The sequence below is a fragment of the Panthera leo genome, chromosome A1 (genome assembly GCF_018350215.1).
Source record: "Panthera leo isolate Ple1 chromosome A1, P.leo_Ple1_pat1.1, whole genome shotgun sequence".
In the NCBI taxonomy this organism is placed as follows: domain Eukaryota; kingdom Metazoa; phylum Chordata; class Mammalia; order Carnivora; family Felidae; genus Panthera; species Panthera leo.
This window is the reverse complement of record NC_056679.1, coordinates 67,242,274-67,267,914: the sequence shown is the minus strand read 5'-3', so window position 1 is coordinate 67,267,914 and position 25,641 is coordinate 67,242,274. Positions and strand designations below refer to the sequence as shown.

The 25,641-nt window shown below is 39.8% G+C and overlaps 1 protein-coding gene across 3 annotated transcripts in view; it reads left to right on the top strand.

Moving 5' to 3' along the window:
• Positions 1-25,641, top strand: part of UGGT2 (UDP-glucose glycoprotein glucosyltransferase 2) — a 190,104-nt gene that overhangs the window by 61,802 nt on the left and 102,661 nt on the right. For all 3 annotated transcript variants that reach the window (XM_042929338.1, XM_042929327.1, XM_042929345.1), the window contains exons 11-12: positions 15,710-15,801; positions 20,795-20,945. In XM_042929338.1, coding sequence (XP_042785272.1) covers positions 15,710-15,801; positions 20,795-20,945 — 243 coding nt within the window. The remainder of the gene's footprint in view (positions 1-15,709; positions 15,802-20,794; positions 20,946-25,641) is intronic.

Sequence of the window (25,641 nt, the reverse complement as noted above, 5' to 3'; positions counted from 1 at the left end):
GAAAAGGTGAAGGAATAAAGTAGCTATGGAATTAGGAGAGAAAGGCAGAAGTTGTGGGTTTAGTTCCTGGTACTAGCTTTGAGAAGTTCTCTTTAAACCTCTTCTGTAAAACGTAATTACGCAGTTCGGATTAGAATAATCTGTGAGCGTATTTTGTAAATATATACAACTATAAGATGGCAGAAATCATGGGAATGTAGTCAAAATGACAAGTTTAAGGTTAGAATTCTTACAGAAAGAGTTATTCTAATATTACATTTTAAAAAGGTCATTCTTTCATTTATATTATCCAGAATTAACATTATGTGTCAATCCTAGTATTTGGTTTATCTTCTCATTTTTTAGGAATTATTTGGATCTTTTCAATTTTAATATCTTTATATTTTGCATGGTTCAGCATTTTATTACCAACTTAGCTGGTAAGTCTGGCTATGGTTAATTTTATTTAGTTATATCACATTTTTAATTGAAGCTGGCCTAAGTTGACATTTTATTACTAAGAATATAGTGACTGGTTCCAATAGAAATATGGCTGCAGCCAAATTTAAAGTAGTCCCATTTATTCTCCTAAAAATCATACAGAGCAACAAAGAAAATGAGTAGAATTCATATATAGCGACAAAAAGAATGAAACCACATTTTCAGCAAAACTATCAGAAGGCAAAAACCTACAAACTCTCAATTTTGTGTGTGGTGGAAAATGCCAGCACCAGTAGAACTTAAGTATAAAGCTACAGTTGCATGGAGGGGAAGAATGGAACATGGCAGGAGTCCCAGCATGACAATCCCAGCAATCATCAGCAAGTACTCACCCTCAAAGGAGAGGGCTCCACTCTGAGTAGGAACACTGGGGTGGGCAGGATTAAAAACAAATAGGAGAGGGGCGCCTGGGTGGCTCAGTGTGTTGAGCGTCTGACTCCTGATTTTGGCTCAGGTCATGATCCCAGGGTCTTGGGATTGAGCCCCACATCGGGCTCTGTGTGGAGTCTGCTTAAGATTCTCTCTCTCTCTCCCCCTCTGCCGCTCATGCTTGCATGATCTCTATTTCTCATAAAAATTAAAAACACACACACACACATCAGCTGCAGGAGGGGGAGAGAGGAGTCATGTGAAGTGCACGGAAGTGGCAGATTTAAGAAAATCTAGCTGGGGGGTGGGGTGGGGTGGTTCATCCAAGAGACCAGGTCATCATCCTTTAGTGGCAAAGTGAAGAGAAAAAGTGCCTGGTGATTAGAGCCTCTTAGCTGGGCTAATATTTGAGAATCTGAGGAAGACTGTCTACATTGGGTGACCCAGCTGAAACTGTTGATGACAATAAGGAAACTTCAAAGCAGGAAACCTGGAAGGCTAATTTTGCCTCTTTCACTCCCAAACCATCTCCCCTGCTAATGTCTAGTGCGAGAAAATCTAAGTGATTCAGATATGCTTATCAGAAAGCTAGAACTACTATATCCATGTAAAGATCTCCCTGTAAAGGGGGAAAGGAGGAGCAGAATTACACTGTAAATGAAGAAACCTCACTAAGCAGAGGAAGATTGCAACACGACATTCAGATGTGTGCTTGAAAAGCTACTGAAGTCGAGAAGCAACACAGTACAGAATTACAGTGACTCACAGTGAAGATGGGCCAAGAATAGGACCAGAGAATGGGAAACCAGAGCTGGGAGGGCTTTGCAAAGATACAGAAAGCAACCATTTCAGAAGTAAAAGCTAAAACTACAAATGGCAGGCACAAGGGAGAATTGAACTTCTAGAAAACCCCATAGAAGACATAGTGGATAGAATTAAATGCAAAGAAAGTAAAGCAGAAAAGATTCAAGACAGATGATAATTAAAAGGCAGGTAAAGGAAATCCAGCATTCCTATAGTAGAGTTTCTGAAATAGAAAACCAAACAAATGGACAGAGCAAATGTTTAAAACTGTAATTAAACCATTTTCTGAAATAAAAGACTTGAATCCACATTATTTAAAGGATACACCATATAACTAGGAGAATTGACCAAGAATCATCAAAATAAAGGCTGTAGGAAAAAAAGGAATTATTTGTGCATTTAGCAATAAGGATTATAAAGAAAGAAAACCAAATTGGCATCAGATTTTCAAAAACAGTATTCAACCCCAGAAGACAGTGAAGTTCTGCCTATGGGATTCTCAGAGAAAGAAAAACTGTCCCTCAAACTGTCTCTCAGATAGATATGCATATATAGACTACAAAAAATGTTGAACAACAAGAATTCAGGGAAAGCATGCTCCCTGAGGAATTTCTTCTGATCAAGAACTCATAGAAGATGCTTTGGCAGAAAAACTGCCTAGTTGGGCATTGAATGAGTTTATTGTCCAACTAAAACAGAGACGCAGGTGAGGGAAAGGGCGATGCTGCAGTATGTAAATAGCGTCCACTCTGACATAGTAAAATATTGCAACTAATACAAGTAGGGAGGTGGTAAATAGAATAAATTTGCTGACTGCCTTAACGGAGATACTCGGGAATCATGGGAGTGGATTAAAGCTGAAAAATCACGCAGTGGAGCCTAAACATACTTAAAAGTGCACAGTTAGCCACTAATGAGTAGAAAGCTATTGAGTAGAAGTGGGCTGTGCAAGAGCAGGAAGAGGTTAAAAACTAATTATTTTTTATAATAGCATCATTAGATACCTTTTAAAGAGCTGAGGGTATTCCATGAAGATACATGTGTAAGAGTAGCTAGTGGAACAGAGATCTAAATCTGCCCTTGGAAAAGAACCTAAAAGAAATGTACATGCACCACCCCCCCCCCCACAATCCATTCATGAATGAATTTTAGAAACACACCCGGAAAGAGTGAATGCAACATGGAAGAATGACAGTTGCAGCTACTCTCTGTCATATCAACCAATGTAAATAAACTTGACATTACCAAGAGTTGTCAGTTTGAATCATTAGGCTCATAAATGTGAAATAACTCTTAAACTAATTCAGAAATGTTAAAGATTAAAGATGGGGCAGTGGTAGACCAAGCAAATACTGTGTTACAGGGGTAGTGATCTTAATACCATAAAGCCAGGTTCAGGCCTGAAAGTATTAATGAGCAAAAAATGGCCCTGTATGAGACTGATGAAAGTGTAACAATTATTAATATCTATCCATCAAAGCACTGTAGGAATATTCATAAAACAAACTACTGGAGATGGAAGGAAAAACAGAATTTACCTAAGACTGATGTAGTCAAAAAACAAAGATACGACCAAACATTATCAATGTGATAGGTGTTACAGATATATAATAAATTTTATATCCTGATAACAGAGAAAAGTGTTTTCTCAAATTGTTATGGAGTAATGACCCCCCCCCCAAAAAAAAAACTGGAAAGCAGATATAATAGAAAAAAACATTGTTTCATCCCTGTGCACTCAAACTGGAAGTTGATTAAAAAAAAAGAAATCAGGAGAACACGGCTTCTTCTCTGGGAGATTAAAACTCTGTTTACTCTTAAGTAGAAGGGAAAATAAAATACACATCAAAATTGCAGTATTCTTGATAAATTTAAAAAAAAGACAAGCTATTAGAATCTTTGGGGCACAAAACAAAGTTCAGAGAAAAGCCTTAAAATCTTACATCAGTAAAAATAAAAGATTAAAAATAAAGGAATTAAATTTAGGACCTAAAAGGTTAGGAAAAGCAATAAAGAAAATCAAAAGAAAGCAGAAGAAAATAATACAGGTTAAAAATTAATGCACTAAAAGACAAAAATAGTGAAACTAATAAAAGGATAATATGCCATAATCAAGTTTACTTGAATGCAAGGATGGTTCAATATTAGGAAGTCTGTTTGTATAATAATATCATTGGATATTTGTTGTAAAGTGGCATGATTTTCTCCATAGATGCTGAAAAGCATTTTACACAATTCAAGATCTATTCCTGACTGTAAAAACATTTTTAAAAACTTCGTAAAGAAATCAATGAGACCTTTTTTTAAAGTGTGCACATGTGTATTTGTGTGTATCTCAGCTTAAAAACCATCTTACTATTGGAAAAGATGTGAGAAAAGAAAAAGACTCCATTTATAATAGCAACATAAACAGCTGTATATTTACCAAAATCAGGAACAAGACAATGAAGCTCATTATTGTCCTTGTAATTTATCATTGTATTAGCTGTTAGCCAACATGATTAGTTAAGAGAAACATGTTAGAAGTATAAAAATTGGGGGGAAATGCAGCGTAAGAGAATCTGTGAAAAAGCCAAAAACTGGAGACAGAAAGGTGTTCTAGTCTTCTCAGGCTCCCATGGACTGGGTGGCTTCGACAAGTTATTTTCTCACATTTTGGGAGCCTAGAAGTCCCAGATCGTGGTTTTGGCAGATTCTGTTTCTGGTGAGGGCTATCTTCCTGGTTGGTAGACAGACAGCCACCTTCTTGGTGTGTCTTCACATGGCCTTTCTGTCTCTCTCTCTCATACGAAGTGCACCACCCTCATGACCTCATTTCACTGTAATTACATCTCTGTAGGTCCTGTCACTAAATATAGTCACATCGGGGGTGAGGGCTTCAGTTATTTGAATTTGGAGAGGGACGTGCTTTAGTCCCCAACAAAAGGTAATAGGTTACACGATTAATATATAGAGAAATCAGTGGGTTCCAAATATTGCAAACAACTAGTTCAAACAACTTGTTGGAAGATGTCAGAAGAGAGAAAGATTCCATTTATAATAGTAACATAAACAGCATCTTGACAACGAAGTCAATTCGAAGTTAATTTATAGTTGTAATCAGAACCTATAAAAATACCAAAGGTTACTTTTTTTTTTTTCTGAAACTTGACAAATCTAAAACTTCACGTGGAAAAGATAGGCAAGGAATAATAGCCAGGGATGCTGTGGAAAATTTAAAAGAACAGTAGGGACCTGCCCCGTGGGGACACCAGCACAGACTGTTCATGCCATCATGGATTGTAACTCCAGCCTGCTCAGGGCCACTGGGGCCACCACTGCCATCACCTTTCTACCTCTCCTCCATTTGGAATCAGTGAAATAGTTTTGAAATAAGCTTTGATTTCAGAGCAAGAAATCTGAATTTAATCCGTAAACTAAGGAACCGTGGTGTATATTGCTGTCTCAGCCATCTCCCTTGGAGCATGCTGGGAGAAGGACAAGAATGGTAATGGCTTTCCTGTCATTAATCTTGGCTAAATGGTTTGGACCAGTAGTGCATGTTACCTGCTACCGTGTGGGGCATGTGAGTGGTACCTAAAAAAACGGAGACGAGGGTGGTAGGGACTAGAGGCCGGGAATCCCAGGATCCCTTGCAGTGTTCCTGAGTGTGGACTGAGCACTGGAACAATCATGATGTACGTCACTGCTGTGACATATCCTCCCCACACACCAAAGAGTACAGTTCCCACAAAACGTGTAAACAAGAGGTTTATGCATAAGAAAGAAATAATAGTGGTCATTAAATATGTAGAAAGATGATCTGTCTTCACTCCTAATAGAAATACAGGTCCAAGTTAAACTGAGACACCAGATTTTAAAAATTAGAAAGTTTGATAGTGTAATCAGCGAGCGGATCTATCTTTTGTGAAAGAAAGCAGGGAAAACGAGATGTATATCTGGACGTATTAGTGTTTGCATAAAGGGACACCAGAAGGATGAATGAGAAACGGTGGGGGGGGGAAAACCCCGGTCACCTCTACGGGCCACAAAGAGAGGCTGGGAGACAGAGTGAAAGGTGCCAGAATGGGCATGAGAATTGTGTAGAGGTTTTTATGTGGTTTGACTTTGAACTCATGCAGAGATTATTCTGGAAATATTATGACTGTGCTGAAGGTACATAAGTATATTTGGGTTTGATTTTATTCAGGAGGCAACTGATTTCACTCCAAACTATGGCACATTTCCCTTCGAAGTTCAGAATTGTTATTTTGATCAGAGATTTACCAGAAGCTGCTTTTCCTGATTTTAAATTAAATGTCAGTCTACTGTGTATCTGTTCCTATTTGCTTGTAAGAGCTGTTTGTGTTCCATAACATTTTTTGGTTTGGGGGAATAAAATGGAGATATGATAGGGTAATCTGGTAACTTTGTTGTTGTTGTTGTTTTGTTGTTGTTGTTGTTTTTTACTTCAGCAGTGTAAAACAGATTGTTTCAGTTTCATAATTACATAATCAAATGCAGGTATTTAAATACAAGATCCAAGTAAAGGATTATATCTAATTCAAATAAAAGCTCACACCTTCTCTAATGATGTGAACTAATTACTTAGAAGAGACAACAATTTTAGAATTCTTGAGAAAAATCCCAAGATTAGAATATCCTTCCTGAAAGTTCTTCTGTAAAACATTTTCTTTAGAATCTTCTATTCTCTCATCACTCATCCTGGGGGCAGGGGAGGGAGAACCTCTTCTATATTACAATATATCTGACTTCAAATTTTAAATCCAGAATGGATGCAGTTTCAGCTTGGGGGCCTCCCTCCAGATGTGTTTATAAGCAAATTTACCATGATAAAGCTCTACCAGTCTTCTGGGGTCCACCCAGTTGGAATTTTTTTAGTTTCTGGTAATGGCCCAGCTCTGTTGGTGGTTAAAGGGATATGTTACAATGTATTCCCTCTTTTTTTTTCAGTCTCTGCTTTATTTTTTTAATATAATTTATTGTCAAATTGGCTAACATACAGTGTGTAAAGTGTGCTCTTGGTTTTTGAGGTAGATTCCCATGGTTCATTGCTTACATACAACACCCAGTGCTCATCCCAACAAGTGCCCACCTCAATGCCCATCACCCATTTTCCCCTGTACCCACCCCCCCATCAACCCTCAGATTGTTCTCTGTATTTAAGAGTCTCTTACGGTTTGTCTCCCTCCCTGTTTGTAACTATTTTTTTCCCTTTCCCTTTTCCATGGTCTTGTGTTAAGTTTCTCAAAATCCACATGAATGAAAACATATGATATCTGTCCTTCTCTGACTGACTTATTACACTCAACATAATACCTTCCAGTTTCATCCACATTGCTGCAAATGACAGGATTTCATTCTTTCTCATTGCCAAGCAGTATTGTATATATAAACCACATCTTTATCCATTCATCAGTTAATGGACATTTGGGCTCTTTCTATAATTTGGCTATTGTTGAAAGCGCTCCTATAAACATTAGGGTACATGTGCCCCTATGAATCAGCACTCCTGTATCCTTTGGCTAAATTCCTAGTAGTGCTGTTGCTGGGTCGTAGGGTAGTTCTATTTTTATTTTTTTGAGGAACCTCCACACTATTTTCCAGAGTGGCTGCACCAGTTTGCATTCCCACCAGCAGTGCAAGAGGGTTCCCGTTTCTCCACATTCTTGCCAGCATCTGTAGTTTCCTGGTTTGCTCATTTTAGCCACTCTGACTGGTATGAGGTGATATCTGAGTGTGGTTTTGATTTGTATTTCCCTGATGATGAGTGACATTGAGAATCTTTTCATGTGTCTGTTGGCCATCTGGATGTCTTCTTTGGAGAAGTGTCTATTCATGTTTTCTGCCCATTTCTTCACTGGATTATTTGTTTTTTGGGTGCTGAGTTTGGTAAATTCTTTGTAGATTTTGGATACCAACCCTTTGTCTGATATGTCATTTGCAAATATCTTTTCCCATTCCATCAGTTGCCTTTTAGTTTTGTTAATTATTTCCTTTGCAGTGCAGAAGCTTTTTATCTTAATGAGGTCCCATTTTTGCTTTTAATTCCCTTGCCTTTGGAGATGTGTAGAGCAAGAAATTGCTGCAGCTTAGGTCAAAGAGGTTGTTGCCTACTTCTCTAGGGTTTTGATGGTTTTCTGTCTCACATTTAGGTCTTTCATCCATTTTGAGTTAATTTTGGGGTATGGTGTAAGAAAGTGGTCTCGTTTCATTCTTCTACATGTTGCTGTCCAGTTCTCCCAGCACCATTTGCTAAAGAGACTTTTTTCCATTGGATACTCTTTCCTGCTTTGTGAAAGATTAGCTGGCCGTACATTTTGTGGGTCTAGTTTTGGGTACTCTATTCTATTCCATTGGTCTTTGTGTCTGTTTTATGCCAATACCATACTGTCTTGATGATTACAGCTTTGTAGTAGAGACTAAAGTCTTGGATTATGATGCCTCCCACTTTGGTTTCCTTTTTCAGTATTACTTTGGCTATTCAGGGTCTTTTGTGGTTCCATACAAATTTTAGGATTGATTGTTCTAGCTTTAAGAAGAATGCCAGTGCAATTTTGATTGGGATTGCATTGAATGTGTAGATTGCTTTTGGCAGTATTGACATTTTAACAATATTCTTCCAGTCCATGAGCATGGGATGTTCCGTTTCCTTCATTTTCCTTCATGAGTTTTCTATAGTTTTTAGCATATAGATCTTTTTATATCTTTGGTTAGGTTTATTCCTAGGTATTTTATGGCTTTTGGTGCAATTATAAATGGGATCAATTTCTTGATTTCTCTTTCTGTTGCTTCATTATTGATGTATAGAAATGTAACCAATTTCTATACATTGATTTTGTACCCTGTGACTTTGCTGAATTCATGTATCCATTCTAGCAGCCTTCTGGTGGAATCTTTCAGGTTTTCCATGTAGAGTATCATGTCATTTGCGAAAAGTAAAAGTTTGACCTCTTTGCCAATTTTGATGCCTTTTATTTCATTTTGTTGTCTGATTGCTGATGCTAGCTAGCTGGACTTCCAACACTATGTTAAACAACAGTGGTGAGAGTGGACATCCCTGTTGTGTCCCTGATCTCAGGGGGAAAGCTCTCAGTTTTTCCCTACTGAGGATGATATTAGCTGTGGGCTTTTCATGTATGGCTTTTATGATGTTTAGGTATATTCCTGCTGTCCCGACTTCCTTGAGGGTTTTTATGAAGAAAGGATGCTGTATTTTGTCACATGCTTTTTCTGGATGTATTGACAGGATCATGTGGTTCTTATCTGTTCTTTTATTAATGTGATGTATCACATTGATTGATTTGCGAATACTGAACCAGCCCTGCAGCTCAAGAAAGATTCCTACTTGATCATGGTGAAAAATTCTTTTTATATACTGTTGAATTCAATTTGCTAGTATCTTGTCGAGAAATTTTGCATCCATGTTCATCAAGGATGTTGGTCTGTAATTCTCCTTTTTTTGTGGGGTTTCTTTCTGGTTTGGGAATCAAGGTAATGCTGGTTTCATAGAATGAGTCCGGAAGTTTTCCTTCCGTTTCTATTTTTTTGAAATAGCTTGAGAAGGATAGGTATTAACTCTGCTTTAAATGTCTGGTAGAATTTCCCTGGGAAGCCATCTGACTCAGGACTCTTATTTGTTGGGAGATTTTTGATAACTGATTCAAATTTCTTTAGTAGTTATGGGTCTGTTTAAATTTTCTATTTCTTCCCATTTGAGTTTTAGTAGTGTGTGGGTGTCTAATTTGTCCATTTCTTCTAGGTTGTCCAGCTGGTTGGCATATAATTTTTCATGGTATTCTCTGATAAGTGCTTGTATTTCTGAGGGATTGGTTGTAATAATTCCATTTTCATTCATGATTTTATCTATTTGGGTCATCTCTCTTCTTTTTGAGAAGTCTGGCTAGGGGTTTATCAATTTTGTTTATTTTTTCAAAAAACCAGCTCTTAGTTTCATTGATCTGTTCTACTGTTTTTTTTTTTGGGGGGGGGGGGGGGCGAGAATTCTATATTGTTTATTTCTGCTCTGATCTTTATTATTTCTCTTCTGCTGCTGGCCCGGGGTTCCTTTGTTGTTCTGCTTCTAGTTCCTTTAGGTGTGCTATTAGATTTTGTATTTGGAATTTTTCTTGTTTCTTGAGAGAGGCCTGGGTTGCTATGTATTTTCCTCTTAGGACTCCCTTTGCTGCATCCCAAGGGGTTTGGACTGTTGTGTTTTCATTTTCATTTGTTTCCATATATTTGCTAATTTCTTCTGTAGTTGCCTGGTTGACCCATTCATTCTTTAGTAGGATGTTCTTTAACCTCCATGCATTTGGAGGCTTTCCAATTTTTTTTCTGTGATTGATTTCAAGTTTCATAGCATTGTGATCTGAAAATGTGCATGGTATGATCTCAATTCTTTTATATTTATTGAGGACTGTTTTGTGACCCAGCATATGATCTATCTTGGAGAATGTTCCATGTGCACTAGAGTAAAATGTATATTCTGCTGCTTTAGGATGAAAAGTTCTGAATATATCTGTCAAGTCCATCTTGTCCATTGTATCATTCAGGGCCATTGTTTCTTTATTGATTTTCTGTCTGGATGATCTGTCCATTTCTGTAAGTGCAGTATTAAAGTCCCCTGCAATTACCACATTCTTACCAATAAGATGCTCATGTTTGTGATTGTTTTATATATTTGGGTTCTCCTGTATTCAGTGCATAGACATTTATAATTTTTAGCTCTTCTTGATGGATACACATCATAATTATGATATAATGCCCTTCTTCATCTCTTGTTACAGCCTTTAGTTTAAAATCTAGTTTATCTGATATAAGTAATGGCTACTCCAGCTTTCTTTTGACTTCCAGTAGCATGATAGATGGTTCTCCATCCCCTCACTTTCAATCTGAAGGTGTCCTCAGGTCTAAAATGAGTCTCTTGTAGACAGCAAATAGATGGGTCTTGGTTTTGTTTGTTTTTTTTTTTAATCCATTCTGATACCCTATGTCTTTTGATTGGAGCATTTAGTCCATTTACATTCAGTGTTATTACTGAAAGATACGGATTTAGTGTCATTGTGTTATCTGTAGGTTTCATGCTTATAGTGATGTCTCTGGTCCTTTGTGGTCCTTGCAACATTCCACTCGCAGAGTCCCCCTTAGAATCTCTTGCAGGGCTGGTTTAGTGGTCATAAACTCCTTCAGTTTTTGTTTGTCTGGGAAAGCCTTTATCTCTCCTTCTATTCTGAATGACAGGCTTGCTGAACAAAGGATTCTTGGTTGCATATTTTTCTTTTTCAGCACGTTGAAAACTCTCTGCCACTCCTTTCTGGCCTGCCCCATTTCAGTAGATTGGTCTGCTACTACCCTTATGGGTACCCTTGTAGACCTTAAGGCCCATTTGTCTAGTTATGGGTCTGTTTAAATTTTCTGTTTCTTCCCATTTGAGTTTTAGTAGTGTGTGGGTGTCTAATTTGTCCATCCCTAGCTGCTTTCAGAGTTCTCTTTATCTTCATATTTTGCCAGTTTCACTATGACATGTCACACAGAAGATGGATTCAAGTTACGTCTGAAGGGAGTTCTCTGTGCCTCCTAGATTTCAATGTCTGTTTCCTTCCCCAGATTGGGGAAGTTCCTACCTACGATTTGTTCAAGTACACCTTCGGCCCCTTTCTCTCTTCTTCTTCTTCTGGAACTCCTATGATATGGATATTGTTCCGTTTCATTTTACCACTTAGTTCTCTAATTCTCCCCTCGTGGTCCAGAATTTTCTTACCTCTCTTTTTCTCAGCTTCATCTTTGCCATAATTTTGTCTTCTCTTTCACTTAATCTCCCCTCTGCCTCTTGAATCCTTGCTGTCACTGCCTCGAGTTTATTTTGCACCTCATTTACAACATTTTTAAATTCATCATGACTATTTTTTACTTCCTTGATCTGTGCAGCAATAGATCTCTGCTGTCTTCCATGTTTCTTTCAAGCCCAGCAATTAATCTTATGACTATTCTAAATTCTTGTTCACTTATGTTGTTTATATCTTTTGATCAATTCTTTAGTTGTCATTTCTTCCTGAAATTTCTTTTGAGGAAAATTCTTCCGTTTCATCATTTTGGCTAGTTCCCTGTCCCTTATGTGTTTTAAAAGCTTGCTATGTGTCCTGCACTACTATATTAAAGAGGGGTCATACAGTCTCCAGGGCCTGGCCCTTCAGGAGGTGTTTTTTGGAGTGTGCTACTTGCTCTCTGTTGTTGTGACTGTGGTTGCTTTATCTCCCTACCCATCGTGATGTTTTGGACCTTCCACTAGGTGTGCTTTGATTTGTTCGCTGAAGTAGCCTTGGAAAAGAAAACAAAAAACAGAAAAACAAAACAAAAACACCAGCTACAGCAAAACAACGGGGTGATGGTGTTGATGGAAGAGGCCTTATCCCATACAAAGAGAGAGATGACAGGAGCAGGGAAAAAGAAAAGAAAATTGACCAGAGAAACTCTATGGCTTAATCCAGACAGAGGGGAAACTGAAGGAGATATAGAATAGTAAAGAGAATAGATTCAATATGTCTGCTTAAACAAACCAACAACCAGAATAACCAGACTAGAGAAGGGAAGAAATAAGGAGAAAAGGAAGAGGGGGAAAAAAAAAAGTGTGTGTATTTATATATATACACACACACGTACACACACACAAAACAAGAATTGTCCAAGAATTAGAAAATGCAAAACCACTGGGGGCCTTGGAACCAGGGGCAGCACTGGTCTGGAGGAGGGGCTGTCTGGTTAACATCTGTCCTGTCCCAGTAGATCCAGAGTCAGCAGGCACAGAGGGGCATGGTTTGGTGTGGGCGGGTCCCCGCCTCCACTGTGAACCTGCTGTCCCTTCCCTGATGCCACATGTTGGAGGTGGTGGGGAGAAAAATGGCGACACTCCAGTCTCTCCTTCACCGACCAGGTGTCCCAAACCACTCATTCAGGCCATCCTTGCAGTGCCGCAGGAGGGTGTGAATGAAGCAGTTTGCCCCACTCCCCCAACTCTCGCATCTCCCTGGCTCACGTCTGGGATTTAAACCCCGATGTCTTAAAGGGCTCTGCTCTGTGCACCACAGTTCCGGGGAAGAGGCACTCCGTGTGGCAGATATGACTTCTGGCTGGTGGGCACAGGCAGCCTTTGTCCTTTGAATGGTTATATACCTTCTTCCCACAGCACTCCAGGGAGAGGATCACTTTCTCCCACTGCAGACTGCACCTCTGAACTAGGTACCGAGCCCAGGGCTGGCTCCCCTCCTCCCCAGGTGCACAAACAGGGGAGCCAGCCTCAGTTCAGAGGAAGCCCCACAGTTAGAGACTGGATCTTTCTCTGTCCTGCTCTGTGGTTTTTCTCTTGTCCAGATATAGTCCTACGCTTCCTTAGTCTCTCTTTTTCATCCCTTTGTCTCTGTGCAGAAGGGGATCCCTCCCATCCCTGCATTATGCAGCCTGTTTTATCTTTCCCAGTTCGCAATCACGCACCTATGACCCGCCAGGTTGTCCCCATGGGTCCCTGGAGACGTCTTTGTCACTCTGTGGCCTGGACTCTTGGAATTCAAAGTCCTTTGGCCTCAACACTGCTGTGTTTGAGGGATGAGGGAACTACAGGTTTCCCTACTTCTCTGCCAGTTGGATCTCTCCTCAGCCTCAGCTTATCCCCTTTTTTTGAATGAGGTCCTGTTTCTCACTGGGAATTTGTATTCATTTCTGCTCAAAGCCTAGGAGCACCCCCAGCTTAATTCCACTTCCAATAAAAGGTCTGTGTGTGTGTTTTAGACCTTAAAAATAGTGTGAAGTCAAGCCTCAAACTCCTAAAAATGAAAGAGGTCATGAATCCTTACTGAAAACTTGTTCTTCCCCCGCCAAGAACCAAGGGGAGATCGGCAAATTTCTATGCTGTTTCTGCCAGGCTCACTGTGAGTATAACACTCCTTTGTGCGCACAAGGATCTGACATTCCTCCCTGCCCTGGGTGGGCCCACCCTTAAAACCCTAAGCTTTAGGCTACCTGGGAAGCTTGAGATTTCCTTGGGGGCAGGGCCTTCAGTGTTCACTTACATCCTTGACTCCTCTTCCCACTTCTTTTCTGCCCTTAGATGCTTTACTTTTAAGAACTAAACCATTTATTTAGAGGGCATTATTAATATTTTAATCCAGCATGTTGTATTTTTTTTTTTAGTTAGAATTTCAGGATCTCTGGTTCATCATATTGTTGGAAACTGAAGTGTTACCTTTTGATTTGCGAAAAGCTACCTTAAATCATATTCTCAGGGTAATTTTCCAGGATTTAAGGCTCACTCCTCTGAGGGGAATGAGAAAGAACTTGTCGGCCAGTAGACAGTATTTTAACAATCAAATCCACTGAGTTTAATTTATTACCCTTTTTTGAGTATCTTCTTTGTTCGAGGCACAGGGGCTGGCATCAGCATTCTTGAGGGAATTAGCAATTTAGTATAGATCTGTGTACTTTATATGCTGTCTCCTTACTGTTGAGATGCCTAAAAATGAATGAGGTGCTGGAGAGAGCTGGAGGCCATGTGTGTGAAGGTTCAGGGCAAGTTTTGGGGAAAACAGTGATGAGTTCATTAGACATCTGTAGATTATGAAGTTGGAATGCAGATTTCTTAGAATAAGTCTTCGATAGAAAGGCATAGAAATAGCTAAAGATAAATCCTATTTTCACCTATGAATCTTCTCAGGTTTAACCTCTTGCTAGTATTCTGTAAATCAAGTGGAAATACTTTCTGTCCTATTACAAATTTAGTTCCTTCTCTCCCTTCTCTTTATGTAACCTGTCGTGGTGAGTGATCACCATAGAGAAAAATTTACCTCTGCCAAGCCTTCTCTGAATCTCCTCACGTTAATTGCTTCACCTGCCTTTCCAGAATAATTTATAGAAGTCTCCGTTAGGTCACTCACATAGCATCACTGAAATGCACTGTTTTGAAATTGTTTTTCCTTCTAAATGAATTTGCCTGCCCTGCTAACAGTAATAAAAGCTTCGTTTGTGAGTGCCGCACATGTGAGTAGGCACCGATATATATCACATCTACAGCCTATAGCTTGTGAGATGGGAATAAGTACACCCGTTTTGCAGATGATGATGATGATGAAACTGAGACCTACGAAGCAAATAACTGTATCCAAACTTTACCGTGACTAAGTAGCAAGACTAGGCTTTAAAGTTGATTTGACCCCCTCACTGGCAAGAAGGTCACATTCTGTACTTTTGTTACTGCTCTAATGCCTGGAGTGGTTTCTAGCTCAGAGCGCGTGCTCAGGGGATATTTACTGAATGAAAAACAACATTGAGATAAGTCTTTAATGGAAGCCTTTATGAACTTAGAGTGATCTCCAACAAATATTTACAGATACACCCAAGTTTTGAGTCCTGGGTTAGGTGTGTGGCACCTATCAAATTCTAAGTGTGTGTACAACTGCATACACACGTGATACAAAATGAATTAAGTAATTGTCGTAGAATTAGAACTTTATTTTTTTTTTAAGTTTATTCATTTTTGAGAGCAAGGGAAGTGCAGAGAGAGAGGGGATGGGACACGGAATCCGAAGCAGGCTTCAGGCTCTGAGCTGTCAGTACAGAGCCCGATGTGGGGCTTGAACTCACAAACCACGAGGATCATGACCAGAGCTGAAGTCAGATGGTTAACTGACAGAGCCAGGCGCCCTGAAGTGGACTGTTAACATCCTGTATTGCAGAATCAAAATATTCGGGTATTTGTATCTCTAACCTATCATAAGATTTCCATCACTTAGCTTGGGTGGGTTAACTGCTGCAGCTATAGGCCAAATCTGGCCTGCCACCTGTTTTTATAAATAAAGGTTTTGTTGGAACATAGTCACGCCCATTTGTTTACATGTCTGTGTCTGCTTTCTTGCTGTAAGGACAGAGTTGAGTGGTTGTGACAGAGATGATGTGGCCAGCAAAGCCTAAACTACTTACTATATGACGCTCAGAAAGTTTGCTGACTCCTGGCATAGATCACTGTTGGTACATGACTTGGTTAACCATTCCCCTGCTCTATTTCAAGGGTCTTCATGCTAGATTTGAAATTCAGCCAGGTGATGCTTGTCTGTTCATAAATGGACTTCGTGTGGATATGAGTGCTTATGATTCTTTTAGGTAAGTATTGAATTACTGATACAAACTAACTATGACTTGTATAAAGGCAAATGTTGTCCTAAGTTTTGTATTTGCCAAAATGCAAATAATTACTTTTTTAAAGGTAAGTCAAATACATGTTTGTGCAAGACTTCAGAAAGTCTTGTATTTGTCATGGGCAGAATTCTGTTATTATTTTGGTGGAGTACTCACAAGTGTCTTAGAACGCAGAATTGGGAGAGACCTTGGCAACATCTGTTCAGATGTGAAAATTGAAGTTTCTGAACTTTCGTCCTATACTTGTCACATTGTTGGGAACGGTCTTTCATGAGTAGGTCTGTCCGTTAGCAGGGAAGTTCCTTGGGATTGGGCTGAGCAGCTGAGGACTTCTACCCTCCAGAAAGGAACTGAAAGGAACATGACACATTTCCCCAGAAGAATGAAAACAAAAAGAGTTTAAAGGACTTGTATTTGTCAGAAAGGAAATTTGAAATTATAGAATGCAGGGTATTATCTGTTTAGGTCAAAAACAATTCTTGAAAAATGCTGTAGGGCAAAATTACAAAGTATTGTGTTTATCATGGCCACTGATCCATAAATTAGTCAAGGGTCAAACAGAAGAAAACTCAATCTGAAATTATTTTACATTTAAAGAGAAGCATAAAACTACTTTAAAAATTAATAAGGTAAACTGAGTAAACACAATACTTTAGTTCAGATATTCTATTTTAATTCAATTGAATAAACTTTCATTGAACTTCAGTTAATTAAATGTTTATCTTCTTTTCTTACCAATTTGGAAAGAGTAGGAAAGTATAGGAATGACTTAGAAACATAGTAGTTCAAATGAGGCTTTTCTCTTTATTTAGTTGGATCCTTGGGAAAAATGATAATGAGGTATCTGTAGGCTAAGTACTGTACATAGAGTAGAGTGGTTGTTAGCTCCTGGCCTGTGAGCTTCAGGAGGACAAAACTTCATCTGTGCTCAGGAACAGTGAAAGTGGGTTTAAGAGAGGGAGAAAAAGGGATGCCTGGGTGACTCAGTCGGTTAAGCATCTGACTTCAGCTCAGGTCATGATCTCGAGGTCCGTGAGTTCGAGCCCCTCTTTTCGGGCTCTGTGCTGACAGCCCAGAGGCTGGAGCCTGCTTCAGATTCTGTGTCCCTCTCTGTCTCCACACAACCCCTGTCTCTCAAAAATGAATAAACATTAAAAAAAAATTTTTTGAGAGAGGGAGAAGAATGGTGGGTAGATTTCAGTAAAGTCTTCATAGGAACATTTTGCCCAGTAATTTAGAAAGGCTTTAGGCTGTTCAAGAAATAAAGCCCCCTTGGCTCCTCCACCTGGTAGGTAGAGATCTGCACAACACGTAATACAAAATCACTAGTCGTAACTACTGTAATTCCCTCCAAGGAGGAAAAGAAAACGCGTGAGGATATTGAGGTTTTCTGGCATTTTTAGCCCAAAATAAACAAATTCTCCAAAAGAAATCAGAACATGTAGAATAAAACCGGTGTGGAGCATGAAAGGAAGTGATTCAGGAGAGAGGAGAAGGAAGGAAAATATCCTATTACTGAAATTATGTCCTAAATCTAGAGCAAGGTCCTGTGCCACTAGTACTTCAGAATTGCCTGTTTAAGAAAAGACTGGGAGTGGGGCGCCTGGGTGGCGCAGTCGGTTAAGCGTCCGACTTCAGCCAGGTCACGATCTCGCGGTCCGTGAGTTCGAGCCCCGCGTCAGGCTCTGGGCTGATGGCTCGGAGCCTGGAGCCTGTTTCCGATTCTGTGTCTCCCTCTCTCTCTGCCCCTCCCCCGTTCATGCTCTGTCTCTCTCTGTCCCAAAAATAAATAAAAAACGTTGAAAAAAAAAATTAAAAAAAAAAAAAAGAAAAGACTGGGAGTGAGGAATTAGCTTCTTTCCCATCTCCTGTCTCATTGCATTTTGGCTTGTTGAGGCCTGATACCATGCACTGTGACCTTCAGGTCCTGGAAGTAGTGGGAGGAGCTGGAGCCTCCATGGGTCAGGCCGGCAGTGGTTCAGTCATGGCCCAGGCCGAGCCTGGCTCTCCTCCCCAGTGAGGTTAGACAGCAGGAGGCTGTAGCAGTGACCAGGGAGGAAGGCAGGTAGGGCTGAGCAAATTTGAGGAGCTCCATAAATGGGGTTTCACACCTGTGCCCTAGAGCCACCGACTCATCTTTTTCTTTGAACAATCACCTCAGCCACAGATTTGACCAGACAAGCTGGTGACGAGTGGATATTAAGCATTTTGATAACCAACGTGTTCTGCTTAAGTGGTGTCACCACAGTATACCTGCCAAAGAGACAGACGGAACAAAGGCGTCTTGATATCCCTACTTGTGTGGGGCTTCTTTGTGTATCTGAAGTTATCTGACTCACAATCCTTCGGGGCTCTTGATAAATACGTATTTGTAATGCACACAGCATTAGAATTCAGTATTGCAAATTAATTCAATATTAAAATTCAATTCAGTAAATATCTGAGTGCCTGCATGCTACAGAAGCTGGTCGATATTGGGGGTATAATGGTAGAGATAGAAATAAGTGGTCTAGTCGGGTAACTGATACCAAATATATAATGACAGTGTGAATTATAAAAGATAAACCTCCTAGAGCTCCCAGTGCTCTGGGAGGTTATAACTCCAGAGATTTAAACTAGTTCTTGGTGGAACATAGGGACAAGTAGAAATGTCAGATTTCTTCAAGGAAGTGATAATTTAAGCTAACACTTAAAGGACGAATCAGGCAAAGTGGACAGTAGAGGTTCTGCAAGCAATGGGGTATTTGGAGAAAATGACAGTGGACTCCTTTGGCCGGGCTGTGGAGTGAGAAGCCAGAAGAAGCTGAGGCTACACATGTGAGAAGGGTCAGCTTGCGCGACCCAGTTTCGGATTGCCTTTTGTCTTCAGGGCTGGAGAAGCCAGTGAAGGGTTCTAAGCCAATCTAAAGATAGTACCTGTTTCAAAGAGAAGCATGAGAAATTACTTTGTTTCACAATCTATAGATATAAGGCATTTTCTTAATAAATAGACCTAGCATATTTAAAGAACCTTTTTTTTTCCATTGGTAGCCAAAATTCAGGATTTGAAAAGAGCAAGGAAGAAATAATGCTTATAGAGGACAGCTGTATGCCCAGTAGTGAGTTAATTTAATCTTAATACCTTATACAGTGATTATCGCCATTCTCTCTTTTAGATGGGAAAATGACACTAATGTCACTCAAAGATAGGGATACAGCTGGCAAAAAGCAGGATTCAAAACCTCATGCTCTTTCCAGTGTGCCGTGTAAGTCGATAAGGTTTTTCTATCGATGGTTTTCCTTGGAGACTAGGTTGGGATAACAGAGACGGTAGATACAAAAACTGTGGAGATTAAAGTTGTCCAAAAAGAGTGACCAGTAAGCATCATGAAATGTTCATTGTTTTACATTTTTTAATTTATTTTCAAGAGAGAAAGACTATGAGCCGGAGAGGGGCAGAGAGAGAGGGAGACACAGAATCTGAAGCAGGCTCCAGGCTCCGAGCTGTCAGCACAGGATCTGACACGGGGCTTGAATTTACGAACCACAAGACGATGACCTGAACTGAAGTCGGAGGCTTAGCCGACTAGGCCACCCAGGTGCCCCGCATCATAAAATTTTAAAAACGGAGAGAGCACTGGCAAGCAATCCACAATTCTTATCTTACAAAATAAGGGAATGTAGACCAAAGGGGTTAAGAATTTCAAGAAGCCTCACATGAAGTAGCATGGTAGCCCAGACTAAATCTTATAATCAGATTGGGATTTGGGGTATCTAAGCTAGTGCTCTTTTGAGCATACATGTCATCTTCCCATAGATTGGAGGCGGGTGGGTAAAAACGGTGCTTTGTAAAGCAGTGGTCAGGAGTGCCTGGGGTACAGACATTCAGAGGCAAGTCATCCAGGCCAGCTGAAAACACTAACAAAAACCAGCTTTTGTAAGAGTTCGGACATTAGATCTCAGCCTTCTAAATGTAGATCTCTCCAGGCCTGCCTGAGCATGGTGTTCTGAAATCCACACATTGCTTTATTCTGATTCTGTTCATTTCTGAAAAGCGAAGCGACTTCTTCCGTGGTTGGATTTTGTGATGAAGCAGTTCGGTTAACTATTATAAATATGAATTTTAACACTTGGTTTCAAAAAGCAATAAAGTGCTTTCTTGCCTGGGAAAGCTTTACCTTTGCAAAAATACACACACACTTTACCACTACCCGTAAAGTCTTACCTTTACAGATACAGGGAAGTACTGCCTTCCTATAGCATTCATACCCCAGCTCTGTCCTCACCCACTGAGAGGCCTGGGCAGGAGACCACCTGTCTGGGCCTCGCCTGCATCACCAGGACGTCCTGAGGCGGTTGTGAGGTGCGCTCTGTTTGGGGAGGACGTAGACTTACCTGGAACACAGTGTAGCTTGATCAGTAGAAGTGTAAGGAATCAAATTGCCCAAACTTTTTGCCAGTGGGATTGTATATTGATGTTGTTATTTTTAGCAGTAATCTTCCTGTCATGTTTAAGAGCTCTCAAAGTGTTACATATATGATGAGAAATTTTAGTGTGTGTTCTAAACAGATGTGAACTTTCATGTTTTAATGGGGCTTTTTCTGTGCTAAAATTTTATATCATGGGTCCCCTTGTTTTATTAGTTGATTTACCAAAATGGTGACCTAGTATATTTTTCCCTTCATTTTTGGTTTGCTCAGGGATGAGCATATCTTCACTTCTTTGCTAAAGAGTGTAATAAATATATCTGGTTGCTTTGCCTTTTAAATAGAAAGATTTTGTCAATGTACACAAAAAGTCAACATGAGCTTACCCTAGATAATTAGAACTCCTTGTTTGTTAATAAGTTTTATGTTTTTCCTGATATTCATAAAAATACCAGTGGAATCTGTTTCTAATGCTTTAAGAAACTTATAAACGTTAAAGTTTTTTTTAATGTGGCAAATGAAAGTAAAACTCATTTCTTTTCTTTAAAAGAATTTTGGATATGCTGAAACTAGAAGGAAAAATGATGAATGGCCTTCACAATCTTGGGATCAGCAAAGAAGATACGAGCAAATTTTTAAAATTAAAATCCCATGTTTGGGACCATACCTATGCATTAGATATTAGGCATTCTTCTATAATGGTAAGTGCTTATGTGTAGTTCCTTTTTAAAAAAAAGGTTTTTTTAATGTTTATTTTTAAGAGAGAGACAGAGACAGAGTGCGAGCAGGGGAGGGGCAGAGAGAGAGACAGATAGGGAAACACAGAGTCTGAATCAGGCTCCAGGCTCCGAGCTGTCAGTAAAAAGCCTGATGCAGGGCTCAAACCTACTAACCAGGAGATCGTGACCTGAGCGGAAGTCCGACACGCTTAACGTACTGAGCCACCCAGGCGGCCCTCATGTAGTTTAAAAACCTTTAGTAGCTTTAAGACTGAACGTAAAACCCATTGTTGGCAGGCCTTCAAATAAATGTAAGCATTTTGGAGAAGGTTGCAGGAGAACTCCGAAGAAAAGTGAAAATATAGACTCCTCCCCTCTGATTTCTTGTATTAGCTTTCCTGTCGGTCCTGTTCTCTGCGTTTCCTCGCAAGAACTCACTCGTTCAGGATCCGTCCCAGCTTTAAAAAAAAATAATAAACACAAATAACCCCATGAACGACAGCAAGAATTGAACATCCACTATTAAAATCAGTGGAATGTAAGGATGCCACCTACCATCACGACAAGCTCGTCTGGCCGGTTCACAGTGGCCGCAAGCCTTCCGGTCGGTGCTGCACCTGCGGGATTGGGCGTCTGCTCACGTCCCCGCCTGCTCGCAGCTCCGATGCCCTCCCAAGTGAGGCCCGTGAGGCTGTCGGTGGCCTTCTCCCTCCTTTCGTTTCTAGGCTGTGAAATACTCTTCCCCCCACTTTCCCTTCGTCGTGCTCCCTCCAGCCGGGCGGCTCCTGCTCGCTCTTCCGGCTGCAGCTCCCAACAGCTGGGACCAAGAGCAGCTTTGGAGGATGTGTTCCTGTGTGCCCTGTGCAGAGGAGTCCCAGCATCCCCTTACGTTCGGCGATTTGCCAGAAGGACTCACGGAGCCTAGAAGTTGTCATACTCGAGGTTACAGGCTGTTGTGAGCAGAACACAGAGTGGCGTCCGCAGAGGGAGAAAGCACGAGGTGAAGTCCAGGGGAGATCGGGCGCAAGCTCCCACGTGCTTCACTTCCCGCGTGACCATGCACGCCAGACTCGCTCGAGCCGGTCTGTCGTGTGGGCATACGGTGGCTGGGTGACTGAGGTCAGCCACTCAAGCTCCCGGCCCTTAGACGGAAGGCAGGTGTTCATCCTGTCATGTTCACGTTCGCTCTGTACAGACTGCCGGAGCCTGCAGCGAGGTCCTCCGCGAGGGAGAGAGGCCGCAGTCGGAACCTCTTAAGGGCTCAGTTACCGGAAGCCAACCTAGAGGACCTTTGTCACGGAAACAAGCCCTTGTACAGAACGTGCAAAGTGTGAGCAGCGCGGCCCACTGAGTTAACCCCTTCTACCCCGCCACGTACACACACGTGTGTGTCTGTATACGTATTTATTGTTACACGATTACCAATCCTTCCTTATACTTTGGGCAGTTAGTTTTTATAATTTTGCAATTTTGTCCTGTGATTCTTTGAGGACTTTGTTTCTTACTAGACCATATAAACTTGAAAGTAGGAATTTTTATCCATTTTTTTCCTCTCACCATTATACCCCTGGTTTTAGTAGGTACTCAATAAATATAAATATTCTTTGAACGAATAAGTAAATATTTATCTCAAACCAACATAAAACATAATTTTTAGCCGTGAAACTAGGAACATTCTAATTACAACATAATATCACCATTATGATTTAACATTAGTATAAAAAAGTTTGGCAGTTAGAAAGGAGAAAATAAAAGTATCATGTGGCAGATTATATAACTAAAACTCCTCCAAGACAGCTGTTACAATTAATAAGACTTTAGTAAAATGGGTTTGAAGTGACAGCAGATCAAAAGCTTTATTTCCAAAAGCCACTTGGAAGATATAATGATTTATTCATAATATAAAAATGCAAGTACCTGGATAATATCTTTACTATGTAATAATCTTAATAATGAATAATACAAACTGCAACTTAATTGAGGAAATAGAGACAGATATAAAGACAAACGGAAAGAGCATTAATTGGCAAAGACTTTGAAGCAGTTGTGGCTGTGGTGCCTTTACAGCATTTACAGACTTTGATCAAGTAATTTCACTGGAAACTCACATAAGGAAATAGTGGGAAATGGAGAAAAGTGTTTATACCCAAAGATATGATCACCACTGCATGTTTTTAAAGCAAAATAGAAATGAGTTAAGTATGTAATAGAGAAATGTTGTAAATTTTATATCCATGTGCTCAGGTATTATTCAGACACCAAAATTATGTTTATAAGGATTGTGTGTATAAGGATGTGTCAGGAACAATGACTGTGCTCTCATGTTAAGTAAAAAATATTTTTTTAATTTAAATTTTAAAAAAATTTAAATTAAAAAAATGTTTTACATGTTAAGTAAAAAAAGATTATCTTACATGATAAGATAGAGGATCAGAAGGAAATGTATCAAGATGTTCTTATTAATGGGTGATGTGGTTTAAGGGGTAGTTGGGTCTTTTTCTTCATGCTTTCTGTAAAGGCCAAATTTTTAGCAGGTATATTTTACTTTCTATGATCGGGGAAAAAAATTTTTTTAGAGATTTTATTTGTAAGTAATCTCTAGACCCAACGTGGGGCTCAAACTCACAACCTCAAGAAAAAGAGTCACATGCTCCACTGACTGAGCCAGCCAGGCACCCCAGAAAAAAAAAAAAAAATTTTTTTAATGTAAAGAGGCATAACCTCTCTGAACATCTTGCTAACTGTCTCATGTAAAAATTTAAGGGATTTTCTTGGAAGTATCTCAGTTTTTATAGTTCTGTCCTACCTGAAAAGCCTTCTCACTTACAAATTTAGTCTACCATCCAAGAATCATGGAAAGACAACAGCAACAACGAAATGCCATATTCCCTAAGTTATTAATTAGTTTATTCTCTAGTGTATTATTAGTGTATTCTCTAGAACACTAAGTGCCTTGTTATAAATGTTTATTGCTACTGTGTTTTACTGCTCTTTAGACCATATTGTCTCATTGGCTAGATTTTACTTTGACTTGGAAATCTCTAAGCTCCATTAACAGATGTCTTCTCTAAAAATGTTTCATCAGAAAAAGGAATGACCATGTTAGTAATCCTAATACTTTGTGACTTTCAAGCATTCGTGCATTTGTAGAAGACACTGGGAGTGTGGGCTACAATAAGAAAAGGAAAGTAGTCTTCAAGACTACTCTTAAAAAGAAATAAATCTATAAGGAAACCTTGCAGCTCCATTTATAAAATAACATCCTGGTCCTCCCGGGTTGGCCACGAAGGCCAGTCACCACTGGAGAGGGGCAGCCTGATGCTGTCCCCATTGCCCCTTGTCCCCCCAGTGCCATTTCCCCACTGCACTGCTGTGACAGCTCTCTTGATCCAGCTCTTGGACACCTTAGGAGACGTTCTTTTCCATTCTAAGAGTATCAAAGTAATTTTTTATTGAGGTAAAATGTGTATAAGATATGCTCCTTTAACCTTTATAAGTGTGTGATTTGGTGGTATTAAGTACATTCACAGTGTTGTCAAGTCATCACCAAGATCCATTTCCAGAACTTCTTCGTTCCAAACGGAAACTCTGTAGCCATTCAGCAATAACTCCTTCTCCCCTTCTCCCCAAACTCCCTGGTAACCTCTGTTCTACTTTCTGTCCCTATGAATTTGCCTTTTCTAAGTGCTTCATAAAGGTGAGATTATATAGTGTTTGTCCATTTCTGTCTGTATTTCACTAGGCATACTGTTTTCAAGGTTCATCCATGTTGTAGCATGTGGCAGAATTTTATTCTTTTTAAAGGCTAAATGATAGCTTAATTTTTTAAATACCCTTTCTTGCATATTATTAAGGGAAATTTTGTGTCTCAAATGCTTTTATTTTTCCACTTGGAAAGTGCCTGCTTTCAGTAGATAATTATTTGTTGAGAGTTCATTCTCTGGATTCCTTTAAAAAAAACTGGCAAGAAACGCAGAGCTCTGGGTTTGAGTACTCTTCACCTTGGTCTGTGAAAGCAAAATTAACTCATGCATAAGCTTGATTTTTGCTTAGTAGCATTTGCCTACCTCCCAATATGATATGTATTTATTTGTTTACATATAGTCTTCTTGCAGTGGCATGTAAGCTCTATGAAAACCAGGACTTTGTTAAATATCCTCAGTATCCATCAGGCCCTATCACATAGGAAGCACTCAGAAAATCTGTTGGATGCCTTAATGTCAAAACAGTTATTCATGAACAAAAGCAATACTTTGCGTTTAATTCCTTTTCTCCCCCTGGATCTGTTTCTGTACTTTTTGTCTTTACAGAAAAAGCTGAGTCACTGAGTTAGATTACTTCGACCTCTGTATTTATACCCTCCCCAAAACAAACCCTGGCAGTTTATTTCTTAAAATCTGCTTGCTTAAAAGTTGAGTAAAAACTCAAGAGGGTCATTGAATATTCTCCCATCCTTGGTTAACCATTTTAGGTTTCTCTCACCAGACGTCAGGAGACACAACTTAAATTTTATATAGTTTAGTTCCCTGTTTCTTGTCTTGCCACAGTACATCAGGTTTCACTAGTATTTTGTTAAATTCTGTAAAAATGACCATACAATTGTATGCTTGGCTCCTTTTGTAATTCCTTTTCAGTCTAATGTGCCAGACCCCCCATCATGAAGGGGGCTGGGTCATAT